General features: G+C 46.0%; 1 protein-coding gene across 1 annotated transcript in view; it reads left to right on the top strand.

Annotated features, from left to right (window-relative positions):
* The window catches only part of CTNND2 (catenin delta 2), a 3,070,130-nt gene that overhangs the window by 2,617,757 nt on the left and 434,018 nt on the right, over positions 1 to 18,355 (top strand). Inside the window, exon 19 of the mRNA XM_086965298.1 lies at positions 12,135 to 12,345. Coding sequence (XP_086821424.1) covers positions 12,135 to 12,345 — 211 coding nt within the window. The remainder of the gene's footprint in view (positions 1 to 12,134; positions 12,346 to 18,355) is intronic.

The following is an 18,355-nucleotide window of genomic DNA, read 5'->3' as shown; positions in this document are numbered from 1 at the left end:
AATGTACAGCCAATGCAGAATACACAGCCTATGCATGCTCCATCTCACACAGCACAGACAGTAGCAGTACCACAGCCACAGCCCATTGCCGCGACTCAGCAAGTTTCGCAACAGATGTACCAGTATGCCCAATCTGTATATCCAGATTACCCCCGATATACATGAAACAGCCTAGAGAGGGAAGGTGGTTTGCCTCTTATAGAAATTCCTGTAGATCAAGAAGGTCCTTATGTACACAGTCACGTATTGGGAAAAGACAGAAAGTTTTTAATTGACACAGGGGCAAGTCGCACCACTATCAGTCATAATGAAGTCCCAGGGGCACCCCTCTCAGGCTCACAGAATGTTTCCCTAGGTTTTTCAGGACAGCCTATTGTAAATGAAGTATCGGAACCAGTACCATTGGCTGTGGGTCCATTATCCCGAGTTACAGACTTATTACTTACGAAATCATGCCCAGAAAATCTGTTAGGAATTAAAACACTGAAGGCTCTAGGAGCTATAATATGCTGTTCCCCGGAGGGAGTTAGACTCTTTCTACGGGATTTCAAGGGTCATTATGTTTTACGAGATTTTGATGTCAGATTGAAAAATGTACCACATCACCTATGGGCAAAAGGCCCAGCTGACGTAGGTTGTATGCATATCACTCCCTATCGTGTTACACTCAAGACAGGAGTTGTTCTACCCAGAATCAGACAATACAAGTTACCACCCGATGCTGTAGTGGCTTTACTGAAAATCATTGAAGAGCTTATTGCCCAAGGAGTGGTCGTAGAGACCGACTCCAATGTCTGTAATTCACCCATCATTCCAATTCTTAAACGTACAGACCCCAATGCACCGCCAGTATATCGACTGGTGATTGATCTTCGAGAATTAAACAAATGCATTGTACCACAGTACCCTGTGGTCCCCGATATCTCTTCCCTATTGACTGCTATTGATTCAGAAGCAACGTTCTTTACTGTAATCGATCTCAAGAACGCTTTCTTCAGTGTACCTATTGATCCGGAGAGCCAATATCTCTTCGGATTCAGTTTAAATGGACGAAGTTTCAAATTTTCCCGCGCACCTCAAGGATTCACAGAAAGTCCCAGCATCTATAGTCAAGCACTGAAAAGACAACTAGATTGTATTCAAATGCCAGTTAACACCGCTTTACTGCAATACGTCGATGATCTACTGATCACCGCACGAAGTGAGCCCGAATGTGAACAAGCATCATTGACAGTTTTACATTTCCTGGCAGACAGGGGACACAAGGTGTCTCCTTCGAAGCTACAATTCTGTGTTCAGCAAGTTGTGTACTTAGGTCACTTGCTGTCCAAAGTGGGGAGACAGCTCACTCCCGATCGCATTCAGTTAATTGTACATATGCCTCGACCCCAGACACAAAAGGAAGTGCGGGCCTTTATAGGCCTCACCTCGTACTGCAGACAATGGATTCCTCAATATGCATTTCTAGCTAAACCACTCATCCAGTTAACGACGCAGGAGGCAGCAACTTCGACTGTCCTCCCTTGGACTCAGGAACACACACAAGCCTTTGAGGAATTAAAGAAAGCATTATGCCAAGCACCAGTTTTAGCGACACCATGTTACAGCAAACCGTTTACACTTTTTGTTACAGAACGTGACGGCACAGCATTGTCTGTCCTCACTCAAGATCAAGCAGGTTCACATAAGCCTTGCGCTTATTTTTCAAGTACATTGGATTCAGTAGCCCAGGCACTCCCTGCGTGCTTAAAGTCAGTAGCAGCAACAGCGCTAGCAATCAGACAGAGCGATTCAATTGTTTTAGGTCATCAGTTAACAGTACAAGTTCCACATTCTGTAGAGGTTCTTTTAAACAGAACCCAGACTCAACACTTGACTATAGCACGACTGACAGGTTACGAATTGACACTATTCCAGCCACACATAGAAATCAGACGCTGCAGTATCTTGAACCCAGCAACACTGTTACCTACAGTTATGACAGATCCAGCCCCGCATGATTGCATAGAGATCATTAATGCAGTAACAAAGCCCCGACGAGATTTAACAGATGTTCCATTGACAAATCCAGACCTGACACTTTATGTGGATGGTTCATGTATGAGAACAAGTACAGGAGAATTAGTGGCCGCATATGCTGTGACCACTGAAACTGAAGTTAAAGAAGCGCATCGTATTGATACACTGTCTGCTCAAGCGGCAGAGCTCATCGCTCTGACCCGAGCCTGTATTCTAGCCAAGAACAGAAATGTCAACATATACACTGATTCCCGTTATGCGTTCGGAGTTGTACACGACTTCGGCATGCTGTGGCAAGAACGAGGTTTTCTGACCTCTCATGGTGCCAAGATCCAACATGGTCCCCTCATTCAAGCACTGTTAGAAGCAATACATCTACCTTCAGCCATATCCGTCATGAAGTGTAAAGCACATACTAAAGTCACAGATTCTGTTTCCCAGGGTAACGACCTGGCAGACCAGACAGCAAAACATACAGCATTGACTCACACTCAGACAACTGATACAACAAAGACAACAGAACCGACAAACTGTATGATAGTCAGGGATCCCACACTAGATGTTATCGACATTCAGACACATGCTACTCCAGAAGAAATAAAGAAATGGATTGAACTAGGAGGGATCCAGACAGATCAAGGTTGGATGACGAAGGGAAAGTCTACATGGTTTCTCCCTGACTCTATGGTTCAAGTCATGATAAATACAGCACATAGCCCAGCACACCTAGGAGAGAAAGCAATGTTAGACAGTTTACAAAATCTCTGGAACAATAAACACTTACGAGCAGCAGCGAAACAGAAAGTGCGTACTTGCATGATCTGTTGTCAGTTCAATCCAGGTAAAAGCGTCCCTGTAGAGCAAGGTGGATTTCATCCTCCCGATCACCCTTTTGAAGTCCTCCAGATGGATTATATCCAGATGGACCGTTGTCGAGGATTTAAATATGTCCTCGTAGTTGTCTGTGCTCTGTCCCGCTGGACCGAAGCATACCCAGTCCCAGATTACACTGCCCCGACCACTGCCAAGCAGCTGGTTCGTGAATTCTTCCCACGATACGGCCTGCCTCGTGTCGTGTACTCAGATAACGGTCAGCCATTCTCATCTGCCCTAATGAAAGAAGTTTCCTTATTACTGGGATACCAGTGGAAGTTCCATTGTGTCCGACACCCCGAAGCCGCAGGCCTTGTAGAGAGGCATAACCAGACACTAAAGATCCGCCTTGCCAAAATATGTCAGGAGAAAGGGGTCGACTGGATAGTCGCCCTGCCAGTGGCACTATTCTACATGAGAATGGTCGCCCATTCGAGATCAGGGCTATCCCCGTACGAGGTGGTCTTTGGCAGACCACCGAATATGTGGGGGACGCCCATTCCGAAAAAGATTACTGATGTTGATTGTAATATGTTGACAGATTACCTTGCCTCCTTGATGTCTGCACTCCAATCATGTCATTCACAGGTTGCCGCAGCCTTCCCTGACAACACTGATGTAAAGCCACACGACGTCCGTCCTGGCGACATTGTGCTAGTTCGCAACTTCGACAGAAAGTGTCCGCTGGAGCCCCGCTGGAAGTCCCCGAAGACCGTTCTTCTCACCACAAGGACGGCCGTGAAAATCGAAGGAAGAAAGGGGTGGGTTCACACGAGTCATGTGAAGAAATTCCTTGGACTGAAACCTGATCGAGACTCGTCCACCCCCACCAAAGACTGTGTCGAGACAAAAGACTTTACAGAATCTGAACGAGAAAAGACTCCCCAAGAAAATTATCGCATGAAACTCCGATCTAGCAAGTCAGACAGTTTAATTGTTTAAGTCCTCCCCTAGGTGAATCGGTTAAATAGTTCCTGACATGTATCCCCTAGATCGAGATAGAGAGAGAGAGAGAGAGAGAAGCCAAGAAACGTACATATTGTAAATCACTTCGTAGTCACTGTATAGTGACACTATTAATCATGTTTATTCTAAGTATTCTAATTATTGTTACTAGCATCCTATTACCTATCTATTACCCTATTTTCAAGCGTGAACAATCTGCCTATAATATATCTGCTGAACACACTTTCAGTAAGTTACCTCCACACGAGCTTTCCTACAGACTTGCGCTGCGCAACAATACATTCATTAGTATGCTACATCATTCCCATCAAACTAACAATGCTACAGATTGCTGGATATGTGGCCGACTCCCTCCCTACCAGAACTACAAGGGAGCTCTGCCCCTCTTTCCGTACCCGTTCACCCACAATGGCTCCTGCGGAGCATGGTTTAAAATAATTAATTCCTTAGATCCTGATATTGCTGTTTTCGATGGGGGCTGGGTTTGGGGAAACCTGAACTTAGTCCTGCTTGACGTCTGTTACCCTGATAAAGAGGGACTCCCCATTAGAATAGGAACAGATCTAGAAAATGAAGTGTATGGATTAGGTAATTACACAATTAGCCTTATGATTCTTACTGTTGAATCCGAAGACACGCCAGTTATACCCACTATGTCAGTATTGCCGGTTACTGGTGAATTATGTATCAGGAAGAAAGGTTCAGTACACTTAGGTCATAGTAAATGCACTATGGTGATCGAATTCAGTGATCATGGTAAATCGTCCTTTAAAGCTATTAGTCATTCTTACTTTGTTTGTGGTCATACCGCATACATACGTCTACCTCCAGATTGGGATGGTACCTGTTACATTGCATTCCTTCTGCCACCTGTTTTCCTAGCTCCCCCTGATTACCATAGAAATACCAATCTAGTAAAGAATAGACCCAGAAGAGATATTCCACTTATCGACTACACAGAAACGGCATGGGAACAGTACACCGATTTTAATAAAGGATTCTTTTTCTTTTTAGGACCTGTTCAGAATAGTAAATTAATACGCAGGTTGACTAGAACACTTGAAGCAGTAGTGAATGAAACTGCCTCCGCCTTAGGTAACTTAACAGAAGAGCAGTCCGCCATGCGGGTTGTTGTTCTTCAGAATCGTCTTGTTATTGACGTCATCTTGGCAGATAGAGGTGGAGCCTGTAAGGTCATCGGGTCAAGTTGCTGTGTTTTCATACCACAAAATGCACCATCTGTATATCAAGCTATCACTCGTCTCCATAAAATTGCAAATCAGATACATCAGAATCCAGGTACCTGGACTTGGTCCGGTTGGTTCTGGACAACGTTAACAGCTTGGGGATGGAAGATCCTATCCTTCCTAGGCATTGGCCTAGTCCTAGTATTCAGTTGCTGCCTGTGCCTGCAGTGTGGGCCAGCGATTTGTGGACTGTGTGCCACCTCTTGTATTGAACATTCCAGTTTTTTCTCGAAACGTAAAAGAAAGAAAGAAGAACAAATGATGTTACAAGAACAAACTGATCGATTCATGAGGATCGATATATCATGAAGGGTCCGTAGGGAACAAGGAGGGAATGAGGAAATATAAATTTTATGGTCAAGTTATGTTCCCTAGCGCGTACCCCACCGACTCCATGTACCAGCTTAAAGTGCATGTAACTTCCCTCCTGTGCCAGCTATGAAGACGCAAATACATTTGCGTCCAACGTTAACTTGTCCTCTTTCAGATCCACCCTGAATGGATTATATAGTCCGTTCTTAAGTATGCTGTGCCACCGTCTTTTTGTAGTACACTTTACATGTTTTTCCTGCTCTGACAGAGTAGGCCCTGAATTTCTGCCATCGAGCCTCTTTTGGCTCCTGACTCTGACAGCCTCTGCCCAGGCTACCTCTGTACCCGTGAACTCTGACTTACTCCCAGCGCGGCCCCTCGCGCTCAGCTCAGCCTGCTTTCTGCCAAGACTGACTATAACCTTCGAGTTATCTGTCCGCTCCTCGAAAATGCATTCCTGCCTACTAGCTCCAGTAAACATCCTCTCCAGCTGCAGAGCCAAAGGGCCGACCTGTCTCAGTGCAAGTAAATCATAGCCCCTGTTACCATGCTTCCATGGAAGGCCTCGTGCCCCCACTTTTCTCATGCAGACACTTAGGCGCTTATACACGCATCCACAGTTAGCATAGAATAGCTTCTGCCCTAGAGACCTTTCCGCCCAGATAATATGATTCCTAAACATCAGATATCAGATATGATAGAAGTACAAGTTGATCTGACATGCCAGACTTCTGTCTCTTTCCGTCAGTGTAAATGTCAAGTCCCCTGCACCCCGTCAATCACACGTCATGCAGCTGCGCGCGCATCCAAGCTTCCGATTTCTGCTGACATTGCAACAATTCTGTTAGCACCACCCCTTGGTGCCACCCACTTGCGTCACCTATCAGTGACGTTTCTAGCACGCACCTCTGGTTCACGCCTAGTTCACGCCTCTTGATTACGTACTAGTACCACGTGTATACTGTTATCTTGTCTTCTCTCAGCTGTTACGCCTCTTGCACCATTACTTATGATGTGAATTAAGTATATAAGCTATGTAATGTCAATAAAGTTTGCTCTATCCCTTCTGACACCCCTGTGGTGGTCAGAACATGATATCCTGGTCACGACCATTCCTTTATGAGGAATAAAACCCCTAAGAAACTCTAACACCACGGACTCTGTCTTTTTTCATCCGATCTGAGTTATTATTGATTAAGTACTTACCTGCATAGAAATTAAGAGAGTAAATTAATTATTTACGTCACTGCGAGACATCATCAACACATCCTTCGACACCACCATCTTCCCTGAGAGCTGGAAACACGCCGAACTCAGCGCTCTACTCAAGAAACCAACTGCGGACCCCACCGACCTCAAGAACTACCGCCCCATCTCGCTCCTCCCGTTTCCAGCCAAAGTCATCGAGAAGACCGTCAACAAGCAGATGGCCGCCTTCCTCGAGACGAACGGATCCCTCGACCCCTCACAGTCCGGCTTCCGAGCCAAACACAGCACCGAGACCGCCCTCATCGCCGCTACCGATGACATCCGAGCCCTGATGGACAATGGAGAAACAGCGGCCCTCATCCTCCTAGACCTCTCCGCGGCATTCGACACGGTCTGCCACCGCACCCTAGTACGGCGCCTCAGCAACATCGGAATCCAGGACAAGGCGCTGGAATGGATCATCTCCTTCCTCGACGGAAGAACACAGAGAGTCCGCCTACCACCGTACAAGTCAGAGGCCTCCGAAGTCATCTGCGGCGTCCCTCAAGGATCATCTCTGAGCCCCACCCTCTTCAACGTCTACATGAGCCCCCTCGCGGCCATCGTACGCAAACACAACCTCAGCATAATCTCCTACGCCGACGACACCCAGCTGATCCTCTCCCTGACCAACGACCCCACCGCCGCCAGAGCCAACCTGCACGAAGGGATGAAAGAGGTAGCCGAGTGGATGACGACCAGCCGCCTGAAACTGAACTCGGACAAGACGGAGGTCCTCATCCTGGGCCCCTCACCCTCTGCCTGGGACGACTCCTGGTGGCCTCCCGCCCTGGGCACCGCACCCAAACCGACAGACCATGCACGCAACCTGGGCTTCATCCTGGACTCCTCCCTCTCCATGACCAGGCAAGTCAACAACGTCTCCTCGGCGTGCTTCAACATCCTACGCATGCTACGGAAGATCTTCTGGTGGATCCCCACCGAGACCAGGAAGACCGTCACCCAGGCCCTCGTCACCAGCCGACTGGACTACGGCAACGCCCTCTACGCCGGTACCACCGCCAAGCTCCAGAAGAGACTCCAGCGGATCCAGAACGCCTCAGCCAGACTCATCCTCGACATCCCACGAACCAGCCACATCTCCGGACATCTGAGAGACCTTCACTGGCTCCCCGTCAACAAAAGAATCACCTTCCGCCTCCTCACCCACGCACACAAAGCCCTACACGACCAAGGCCCGAGCTACCTCAACAGCCGAGTCAACTTCTACGCTCCCAAACGCCACCTCCGATCAGCCAACCACGCCCTCGCCGCCGTCCCCCGCATCCGAAGAGCGACTACAGGAGGAAGGTCCTTCTCCTACCTGGCCGCCAAGACCTGGAACTCCCTCCCTCCCGACCTGCGCCTGACCCAAGACCACCTCTCCTTCAGGAAGAAGCTGAAGACCTGGCTGTTCGAGCAGTAGCGGCACCCCCCCCCCCCCAGCGCCTTGAGACCCTACGGGTATGTAGCGCGCTTTATAAGTGTCATTGATTGATTGATTGATTGCTTAATCTCCACAACGGCCCCCCTGCGGCGGGATGCCTGGCTTTCACCTTGGGGATGCCCTGTAGGGGCTATCTCACAGGGAAAAGCCAGGACGGGTTCCCAAGGCAAGCGCCGGGAAACCTCCGGGTAGCTGTGCGCTCAATAAATGCAATAATAATAATAATAATAACTAATGAAACAGTATGCACCAGACCTATACAGTTTTCCAGAAGTAATGGAGATTAGGGGCCTGATTTGGAGTCCGGCAGATGGGTCCCTCTGTCACTAATGTGAAGGTTATCCTGTCCGGTATATCACAAGTATCATTGGATATAATGTACTTGTAATTCGGCATTTGGGATATCCATCAAATTTGTGATGGAGTAACCCGCCCTCCAAACTCTAAATCTAAATCTGAAGCAGTCATTAGCCAAAGATTCTTTTGAAAAGGACTGTTGTCAGTTCCTTTTGATGTACCAGATGTAGGGAAATGCAGAGGGCTGGGTGAAGAGAGTTCCAAATCCTCATTTCACTGCCGGGGAGGGATTGCTTCATATAACTTTTGCTTGAAGGTCGGAAGTTCAAGAAGGAGGTATTCTGCATTCTACCATTGGTCATCTGAGATTCCTAGCCAGATAGGTGAGGGTGGAGTTGTATGTGGAATTGTATATGGCTGTGGGAGCGATTCAGCCAGTTTTGAATTGTTTTCTACCTTTGATCAGGAGCCATTGGAGCACAAGCAGATGTGTTATATTTCTTGTAAAACAAAGAGCGGGGCTGCATGGAGAACAGCTCTAAGGGGGGGCATGTGGATTTTCACGTCAATCTCCACAGTGAGGTAAAGACTAGTTTGAAATGCCTATTCTACAGAACAATGGTTCCGTGGGACTCCTTCAAAGGGGTAACAATAGTAAGTGATTCAGAGAAAATTTATTTTAATTTAAACTTGTATATGCTGTTCAATAAGAACATCAACTTTAGTTATAATCAATACAATCCAACTTATTTTACGAGATTTCAATCTTCACATATATTCTCTGCTATTTAATTTTACTTTCAGGTTTACAACACAATAAACTTATCTGTGACAATAGTGAAGATGGTGCAATATGTGAAAAATGTGTTTTTCCATAAAACAAAAATCATCATAACCCAGAGATATGCTGTCAACATTTCTACCCCATCGTTACTTTGTGGCCCTAACAACACAAATCATCTGAACAATATTGACACCAGCACATAAAGCTTCAATTCCATCCAAGTAGCCTGATACAGATTACTTAGTTTCAAATGTGGTCAAATTCCACATACCAGTCTCTATTCTCTGAGCCAGGACGCCCTTCCACCATTCACACTTGCCTCTCATATCAATTGAATGACATATGCAAGTTTAAATTGAAATAGTTTCATGTGGAATCATACACAGTTGTTAACCCTTTGAAAGAGTCCCACTGGACTATCGTTCTGTAGATTATGTATACCCAGGTCCCGGCGGGCTTATTGGAATGGTATTTGTGATCAAAATATATCATTTGAAATGCCAGTGATGAAAACCACATGATAGCTGCAGCCCTGGATCGGCATCCTCTTAAACTCTTTCCCACTTAATGCTTCAGCACCTTAGAGCCAGTTGTTCGATGCCCTTAGGCCCTCTTCAAGCGTTGGTTCAGTCATCATCTGAGGATATTTTTGTCAAATCTCAGGCATCTTTTACTGTCTGAAGCTCAAACGTGCTGGTATCTATGGTTCACATCAATTGCACGGCGCCTCGCCTGGATTAGACTTTGGCTGAAAAGACAGATCCTCTTGTCTTGACCCAAGGGATCTGGTTTAAACAGATTTTTGCATGTCAGAACGTAAATCCTCTCCTTCCCACAACTCTATATTCAGAACCTTTCTAGTAAACATCATTTGGGCTCCTTGCCCCCTGAATTTGAATGTTTCTGTTTTTGGAGACTTTCTCACTTGCCATTCCCTAACATTAGACAATTTCGTCCCATTGTTTCTCATGAAGATTTTTATGTTTCCATCATTTTAAAGAGCTGACCACACTTCTTTATTTCTGTTACGTTTTTCATAAACCATGTTTCCTCTTTTTCTACGTAAGCCTGACTTGGACATTGAGGTTATTTAGTTCCTTAACTATAGCTGTTGTATAGTTGTTCTGTTTTACCATAACATTTCACACCTTTTCTCTATGGAGTATTCTTTAGCTCTGGGCCACAATTGAGTCAGGAATCTTTATGAAACCTGATCATCCCTGTTCTGTGCACTACCATCAGTAATGTATTTCCAGGCATACACTACATGCCTTGTCACCCTAAAACTTCGAATCCAATGCTTTACCTTGCATTTGCACTTTTCTGTAAATAGTGGTCTTTTTCCCTAAGTTGAAATCACAATACTTTTCCTCTTGGAGAAACCCCATGCTCTAGTCACCCATTAAAATAGTTGTATTCCTACCATCTCACTTAATATTTTTAATTTAGCTTTCAAGCTGGAACATGCAGAGGAGCACCTTTACCATTAAACACAAACCTGCAACTCTTTGAATGATTATAGGAAATAGCCAGGCTTCCCACTGTAATATCTATTTCCCCTTTCCCCCCCCAGTTCAGACTTATTCAGAAGTCCATCAAACCGATATTTTCTGCATAAATAAGTGAACTTTCAATTAAAATAAGAAACAGCCAATTCTCATTTTATGAATAAGGTTTTGAATTTAACGAAGGTAAATTGTTTTCTTTGCACAGTTTACTTTCAAGTAGTTCATGTAATAGGTCTGATGAATGAGGGCCATACTGTGTAATCCTTTTTTTGGGTTACTGGATTTGGTACAAGCTAACCCATATTATATATTGATGTCTCTTTCAAACTTGATTCTTTTGTCATAGTATAGTTTGATGCTGATTCCTCTGCAACCACTAACTAAACATGATAAATGGTGCTATCAGTTGCCATCTTACCCTTTTTCACATGCAAGGCAACCATGCAATATCACTGGCATTTGTAACATGTGTGTCAGAATCTATGCGCCCATTGCCACCTTGTACACGTGCACCTATCTTACATTGGACTGTGTGATCAAGAAACCAGTAGGTGCTTCCAATTTGACCAGTGATAGATTACACTGAGCTAGATATAGATTATATTGAAAACTAAAGCAGTGACATTGCACCGAAAGCCATTTTACATGACCCATTGTGTGGTTGTTGAAATGCTACTAGTTCTGCTTTTGCTTATTTTTTGTATCATGAACATCTGCTTTTACTCTCCATGCTTGGATCATTGGATCTCTGCTGGAAGTAGCATGACCTTTGACTAATGAAGAGGACCTGGCCTTCCACATCACACAGTGTAACAGAGACAAAGTGTGAGGAGTTAATGAGGCAGAAGGGCTCAGTGACCTCATCCTCTATCCATTGCCAGCCCAGGTTGTTTAACACACCTTCTGGATCATAAAAATCCACCGTAAGAGGAGGCCCCTGTTGGTACTTTACAGCACTGTAGAGCTCTACTACATGTATTGATTACATTCCATTTGCACATTATTGGCGACGAGCCCGCAAGACATCTTTCATTTCTGTTGTATGTAAAAACTATCCCACACGTCCTCCGTGGATCTCTTTAATGTTTGTAACACGGTGGCTATCATTATTTTGATCAAAAAGCTTATATTTAAGGACTGGGTTGAATTTATGTGTGAAATCGAGGTTTATCGATTGGATACTTGTTCCAGAAAATATGCTCGCTTTTTAAGGATACATGATGAGACCTGAGCAGCATGTTATATCCCAAATATAGCACATGGCCTAGTAAAAAACGTATTTTTGGAGTCATTGTCTGTATAATATGAAGCATAACATGTTACTTGCACACTAATCGTGGTCTTTATTTTTCTATCTTCCCCTGTCACCACATTTCATTTCCCATTCACATCCATTACCCTCCTTCCCCATTCCTTGTGTTTAATTACTAAAGGCAAGTACGCTATGCGTGACTTGGTCCACCGTCTTCCTGGGGGCAACAACAGTAACAACTCTGCAAGCAAGGCCATGTCCGATGACACAGTCACTGCCGTATGCTGTACCCTCCACGAAGTAATAACTAAAAATATGGAGAACGCCAAAGCCTTACGTGATGCAGGCGGTATTGAGAAGCTGGTTGGCATTTCAAAGAGCAAAGGAGACAAGTATGTAATTAAAATGGAATTAAAGCAAATGCAATATATTTTAATTCGCAGAGATGTAAATGAGGGACTGCAAATGTGGCAAGAAACAGTGCATATTACAATATTCCACGCTGTGTTCATGCTAATCTGGTCCAGTGGAGGTGGAAAAAGGAACTACTTTTAAGTACAGTCCCACTGCCTGTTGGAAATTAGAACAGTAGAAAAATCGCCTCCTTCACTTTGCAATTTATGTATGAATGTTATTATTATTATTTGTTTTATTTTTAACACGCACAGCTACTCCAGGGAGTATCCCGGCGGGAGCCAGAGAAGCGGTTGAAAGTAGAAGGGCACCTTAAAAGAGAAAGGTTTTGAGCTTTTTCTTAAAAGTGACTAAATCTTGAATGCTACGTAGGGCCAACCTGAGGGCGTTCCAGGTGAGAGCAGCTCTCTGAACAGCGGAGTTCCCGCCAAGCCTTTGACGGTTGAAGAGAGCTGTCTGCACAAACCGTTGTAAAGACGATCGCAGTTGACGACCTGGAACATAAAAGTTAAATCTCCTCTGGAGATAAGTAGGCCCCCGGCCGTAAAGAGCACTATGGGAGATCGTCGGAATTTTAAATTTTGCTCGAACCTCCACCGGCAGCCAAGGCAGAGAGCGCAGATGAACTTGCACACTGCTCCTGCTGGAAAGACCCAGCAGGAGTCTGGCAGCCGAGTTCTGAACTTTCTGAAGTTTAATCAAAAGATGGCTCGGGATGCCAGCGTACAATGCATTGGCATAATCCGGGAGGGAGAGGATCAGAGTGCGAACAACAGTTTCCCTAGCCGCCTTAGGGAGAAGAGGAAGAAACTTCCTTAATGTTTTCAAGATACCAAAACATGTTCCCGCTAGCTTGTTTACCTGGACAGAAAAGGTCAGGTTCTCCTCAAACCATACCCCCCAAGTTCTTAGCCCAGCCAGCTTTTGTACTAATGTAAACAAACAATGGTCCAAGACCCAATTTTTAAAAAACGAAAAATCAGAGATTAAACAGTTCAAGGTGTGCATAAAATTCACGAACCTGAACACAATTAATGAGAGACAAGAGAATAGGCAACAGTAACAAACTCAAACTTTTGTAGTATTTAATCCATTCTTGGAGTCAAAATTTAATCTACAGTATTTTATACATTTTATATACAGTGCCCCGTATCAAGAGCGTGCAGTAAAAGAAAAAGAAAGTGTCAAAGGGCGTGATCGTGATGAGATGAAAAGAGAAAAGAAATCACACAGAGTATATAAAAATTATTCTGTATTATTCAGAAAGAAAACAGTCAACGAAGGACTGGAGCAATGAAAACCTGGCCACATTAGTAAGTCAATGTACAATCCTTAATGTTATTCATGAGACATAAGATGTATGAATGTCTGCACTAAGGGGAAGGTAACATTAATGGTCCAGGTATTTATTTATTTTTTTTTTTTTTGTTAGGCGTCGACGTTTCGACTCGTCTTGCGGCCTTGCGGTTAGTTATTCCTGGGCCATGCGAGTCTTCTTCAGGACAGATATGACGGGGCAAGGGATCTGGCAGATGACCCCTTCACAGGATGGGGTGGGCGTAATTTCTCCCAAGGTAACTTGGTCCTTACAAATTGGAGGGGGTATTTTATACAGGTCCTCTTTAAGGTGCGTGTGGGGTTCCTATATCAATAATGAGACCATATATCAATATATGTCTCCTCAATCCAATTCCATTGGTAATTGTGCAGCTTGAAAAAGTCTTCACATTTTTATTCTACCTGATTAAAGCTGTCAGAAAAGTGCTTCAGGGAAAGAGTAAAGCATTCGCCAATTTGAAGCCAGAACCGGCAATTAGTAAAATTGGCAGCTTGGTCTGGAATACACACGCGTCGGTAGTAGAACCCCAGGGCCCCGCTAGCTTGTTTACCTGGACAGAAAAGGTCAGGTTCTCCTCAAACCATACCCCCCAAGTTCTTAGCCCAGCCAGCTTTTGTACTAGGCAGCGGGAAAACAGGCGGCCATAGTTTTTCGCGAAAGTTAGCCGGAAATTTACCATACAAGAGTAACTCAGATTTTTCCTCTTTATATTTAAGCTGTGCATGAGCCAGCCATTGAAAAACGGAAGAAAGAAAGTGTTGGGCAGAGGATACCGAGTCGTCATCCTTCCCCCAGGTAAATAGAAGCTGGGTGTCATCCGCGTAGGCCATCACCTTAGCCCCTAGTGACTCTGCTAAATACACCAGCGGAGTAACATAGATGTTAAACAAAAGGGGACTAAGGGATGACCCCTGCGGGACACCCGTAGCCATAGGTTGAGGAGCAGAGGGAAAGGGAGGCAGCCAAACCTGCTGCGATCAGCCATCAAGAAAAGACCTAATCCAGCTCAATGCTGACCCGATATGCCAATCTCCAAGAGACGGTCAAGAAGCAGGGAATGGGGCACCATATCGAATGCCACAGAGAGGTCGAGCATGACTAAGGCCACCCTTCCGCCGGCATCCAAACAATCCCAAATAACCTCCGACACCTTCAAGAGCGCTGACTCCGTACTGTACGAAGCTCGAAAGCCAGACTGAGCAGGATGGAGCAAACCCATGGCCTCAACATACTCCGTAAGTTGGTTAGTGACCACCTTCTCACAGAATAAGCTTCCAGTCTGGAAGTTAACTCTTGAAAAACAATAGTTGCTGAGGAAGGTAATAAATATGGTGCCACTCAGAAAACCTTCACTTCCTTCAGTGGAGCTGCTGCAGCGGTTGCTCCTCTGAAGGCAGAAGGAAGCCTGCTTGGTGGTGAGCTTTTAAGTATGGAAGGTGGGCTTTCATTAGGGAGGTTGGGAAGATGATCTGTGTTGAACTGGCGACCTGACAGACTGCCTGCTGTACTGCAGATGGCCCCCTAAGCCTGCTTGGTAGCCTGTGAGTATAACCAAGGACCTAAGTGATCATGATACACAAGTGCACATGTTCAGAAAGATGCATACACTAGGGCCATTCAGATTTTACTTGTGGGTTTAGTATTGTAGATGGAGCAAAGATCAGTCCCGAGGGACAGTCAAAGGATATGTCCAAAGAGAAGTGATAGCCCTGGGTATTCTGAGGTGTAGCCCTCAGTGAATGGAAGAGACATGACACCAAAAACTGTGCCAACAGCACAACTAGGAAGACAAAGCTTTTTAATGGCTGTTACAACATCACCAGATGCTGTTTGGGGGTTTTATAAATCACTTCTCTCTTTACTGGTTATCTGGAGCTTTTCACTGACCTAGAGGTTAATGCCAAAGTAGTAACAGCTTATGTTCACCTGAGTGGTAGCATTAGTACTTACAAGTTTGTTTTCTGGAGTGCGTCAGGACTGGGTTTAACACTCACTCTATTTGAGTACAGTTTCTAAGGGATCCCCATAAGCTGTGCAACAGCTAAAACACCTTTCTTAAGTGAGGACTACAGTGCTGCCTTCTACAAGTGGCGAGTTCCACGGTCTCCGTAATATCACAGTTACTAAATAGACACTGCCAGGCTTGACGTACAGTGACTCTAGAATAGAACGTTGAAGGCCCTCTCCTCACTGACCGAGGCGAGAGAATTATCGAGTCCGCTGACCCTGGTCCAGAAACCTGCCGCGCTGGGAATCGAACCCTGGTCCCGGGCGATCACACTCGGCAACTCTGGGCATTAGCTTGCCTCATCTTCACTAACGGCCCCACCAGACCGCCGGGGATGCCTGGTCTCACCGCTTGTTCATTGAGGAGGTGCGCGCGCGCCATCACCCCATGAACCCTCCTCAGATTCATCGCCGTGCTTCTGTGGGGCATAAAGCCCGATTGGTCAGGGTGAATCAGTGTGTGAAGATGTTGTGTAAGACGGAGGCCAGGATCTTAGCTAGGATTTTCGCCTCTACATTAAGCAGGGAAATGGGACGGTAGGAGGTGCACGCAGTCGGTGGCTTACCTGGTTTAGGTATAGCCACTATGGTGGCAGTGCGTTGGTCAAGCGGCAAAATCGCCCTATCAAGGCTGTCATTGTACATGTTCAGCAATGGTTTACTGAGCACGGGGGCCACTGCCTTATACCATTCCACAGGCAGGCCATTGGGGCCCAGCGCCTTACCAGACTGCAAATTTTGGATCGCCAATTGAATTTCTTCTTCCGAAAGATCAGTGTCTAATTCTTGTTGTGCCTCTTGTGTGAGTGCAGGGATGACGATATTCTCTAGGGAAATCATCGCTGTCTGTGCAGTGACGTCACAGTCCGGGGTGTATATGTCCTGGAAGTGATCCGCCAGAGTATGTACGATTTGTTCAGGGTGTGTCTGTAGTTGACCATCGTGTGTGTACAGCCTCTGTATGCCTCTGTTGCTACCTCCTCTCTTGTCCAGCCATGCCAGCATTTTCCCGGCCTTATCCCCTACATCATACACCCTATGGAGCGTGTTTGCCTGATGAGTTTGGACGGTCGTTTTAAGGTGATCATGGTATTGTTGTTGGTGGAGCTGCAGTAAGTGTGCCGTTTCCGGCGTGGGGTTCGACATGTGAGTGATATTTGCGTAGTTCTGTAAGTTCCCGTCTAGAGTCCCGTTTATGACCCGTAATCGCTGCTATCGCCTCCCCCCTAAGGACGGTTTTATAGGCCTCCCAAAGGATAGAGGGCGAAGAGACGGTCCCCTCATTTTCAGTGAAGTATTGCGCAGTCGCCCGCTTAAGCTTTTTTCGTATCTTAGGGATTTTTAAATAATTGGGGTACAGTGGATAGGTTCTTGCACTCCTCTTTCCTTTGGTGGTGAGCGATAAGGATATCGGAGAATGGTCAGATATACCCCTCGGCAGAATATCCATTTTGTCTACTAATCCTAAACCCACCCCTAGGAATAAAAAATAATCTATCCGTGAAAGGCTCTTATGTACAGCAGAGTAGTATGTGAAATGTGAGGTCGTTGGGTTCAAATGTCGCCACACATCAGTAAGGCCCATCGCCTCTACAAAGTCAGGAAGTGTGGCAGAACCACCCGGGCGAGTGCGCACGGGTAAAGTGTCCAGTGCCGGGTCCATTATGGCGTTAAAGTCTCCCCCAATTATTGTATCTCCCTCCGGGAGATCTAGGAGAAATTTACCAAGTGGAGGCAGTGCTGCTGAGTGAAGCGCTGGGGGAATATACACTGAGACCACATTTAGAGGCCGACCCTCCCACTGTCCATGCAACGCCGCGAAGCGACCCTGGTCATCTAGTTTGTGTCCCCCTACAAGAAAGGGTGACGCTTTTTTCATGAGTATCCCAGTGCCCCTGGATCCCGACGTAAATTCTGAATGCACTGCCATGACATACCCACGTCTGTTGAGTGCTTTACATGTGGATCCTGCAAGGTGTGTTTCTTGGAGCAGCACCAGGTCAGGTCTCTGACGTTTAACCGCCTGCAAGACTAGACCTCTTTTAATTTTATCTCCCAAACCCCGAACATTCCAGGTCAACATACGTAAGGGAGGCACATCAGTCACCGCTGGCGCGCCCTCATTGGACGCTGCGTATACCTGTTGGGCCATCGGGTCGCATAATCATCGTTACGGGCGACCGGTAGCCAACATCAATCCAGATGTGGCACCGTGTGATAGTGTACCATAATTGTGTGGCTTGCAGCAGTGTGGTGTACCATAGAGTAGAAGTGATGACAAAATACAACAACTTTAACAATGAAACTCCCCCTCCAACCCCCCTCCCTGCTCCCCTGCTCCCCGGACCGTTCCCCGCCCGCTTCCCCAACTTGGCAGAGTGCTTTTCCCCATTCCCTACTATGTTACTTGCTCGTGGGGTTGGTGAGTCCCCTACAGGCACCGGCCAATGCCCACCCTACTCAGCTTAACCAACTCCAGGTCCTTGTATTGCACATAAATTGTCACCTGCAAAGTTCACCTCTAGATCGAAGCCAGCTGTCCAGAGTCAAGAGGGTCCCTTTCCAGATCAGAGTCTAGTCCGGCAGCCTCCGCTTGTTGTGAAGGTCGAGCGCTCTGGTCGTCCGCCTGCTTGTCGTTTCGA

The sequence above is a fragment of the Lissotriton vulgaris genome, chromosome 4_1, assembly GCF_964263255.1.
Source record: "Lissotriton vulgaris chromosome 4_1, aLisVul1.2, whole genome shotgun sequence".
Classification (NCBI taxonomy): domain Eukaryota; kingdom Metazoa; phylum Chordata; class Amphibia; order Caudata; family Salamandridae; genus Lissotriton; species Lissotriton vulgaris.
Note: the sequence above shows the minus strand (reverse complement) of the source record. Positions and strands in the feature narration are given on the sequence as shown.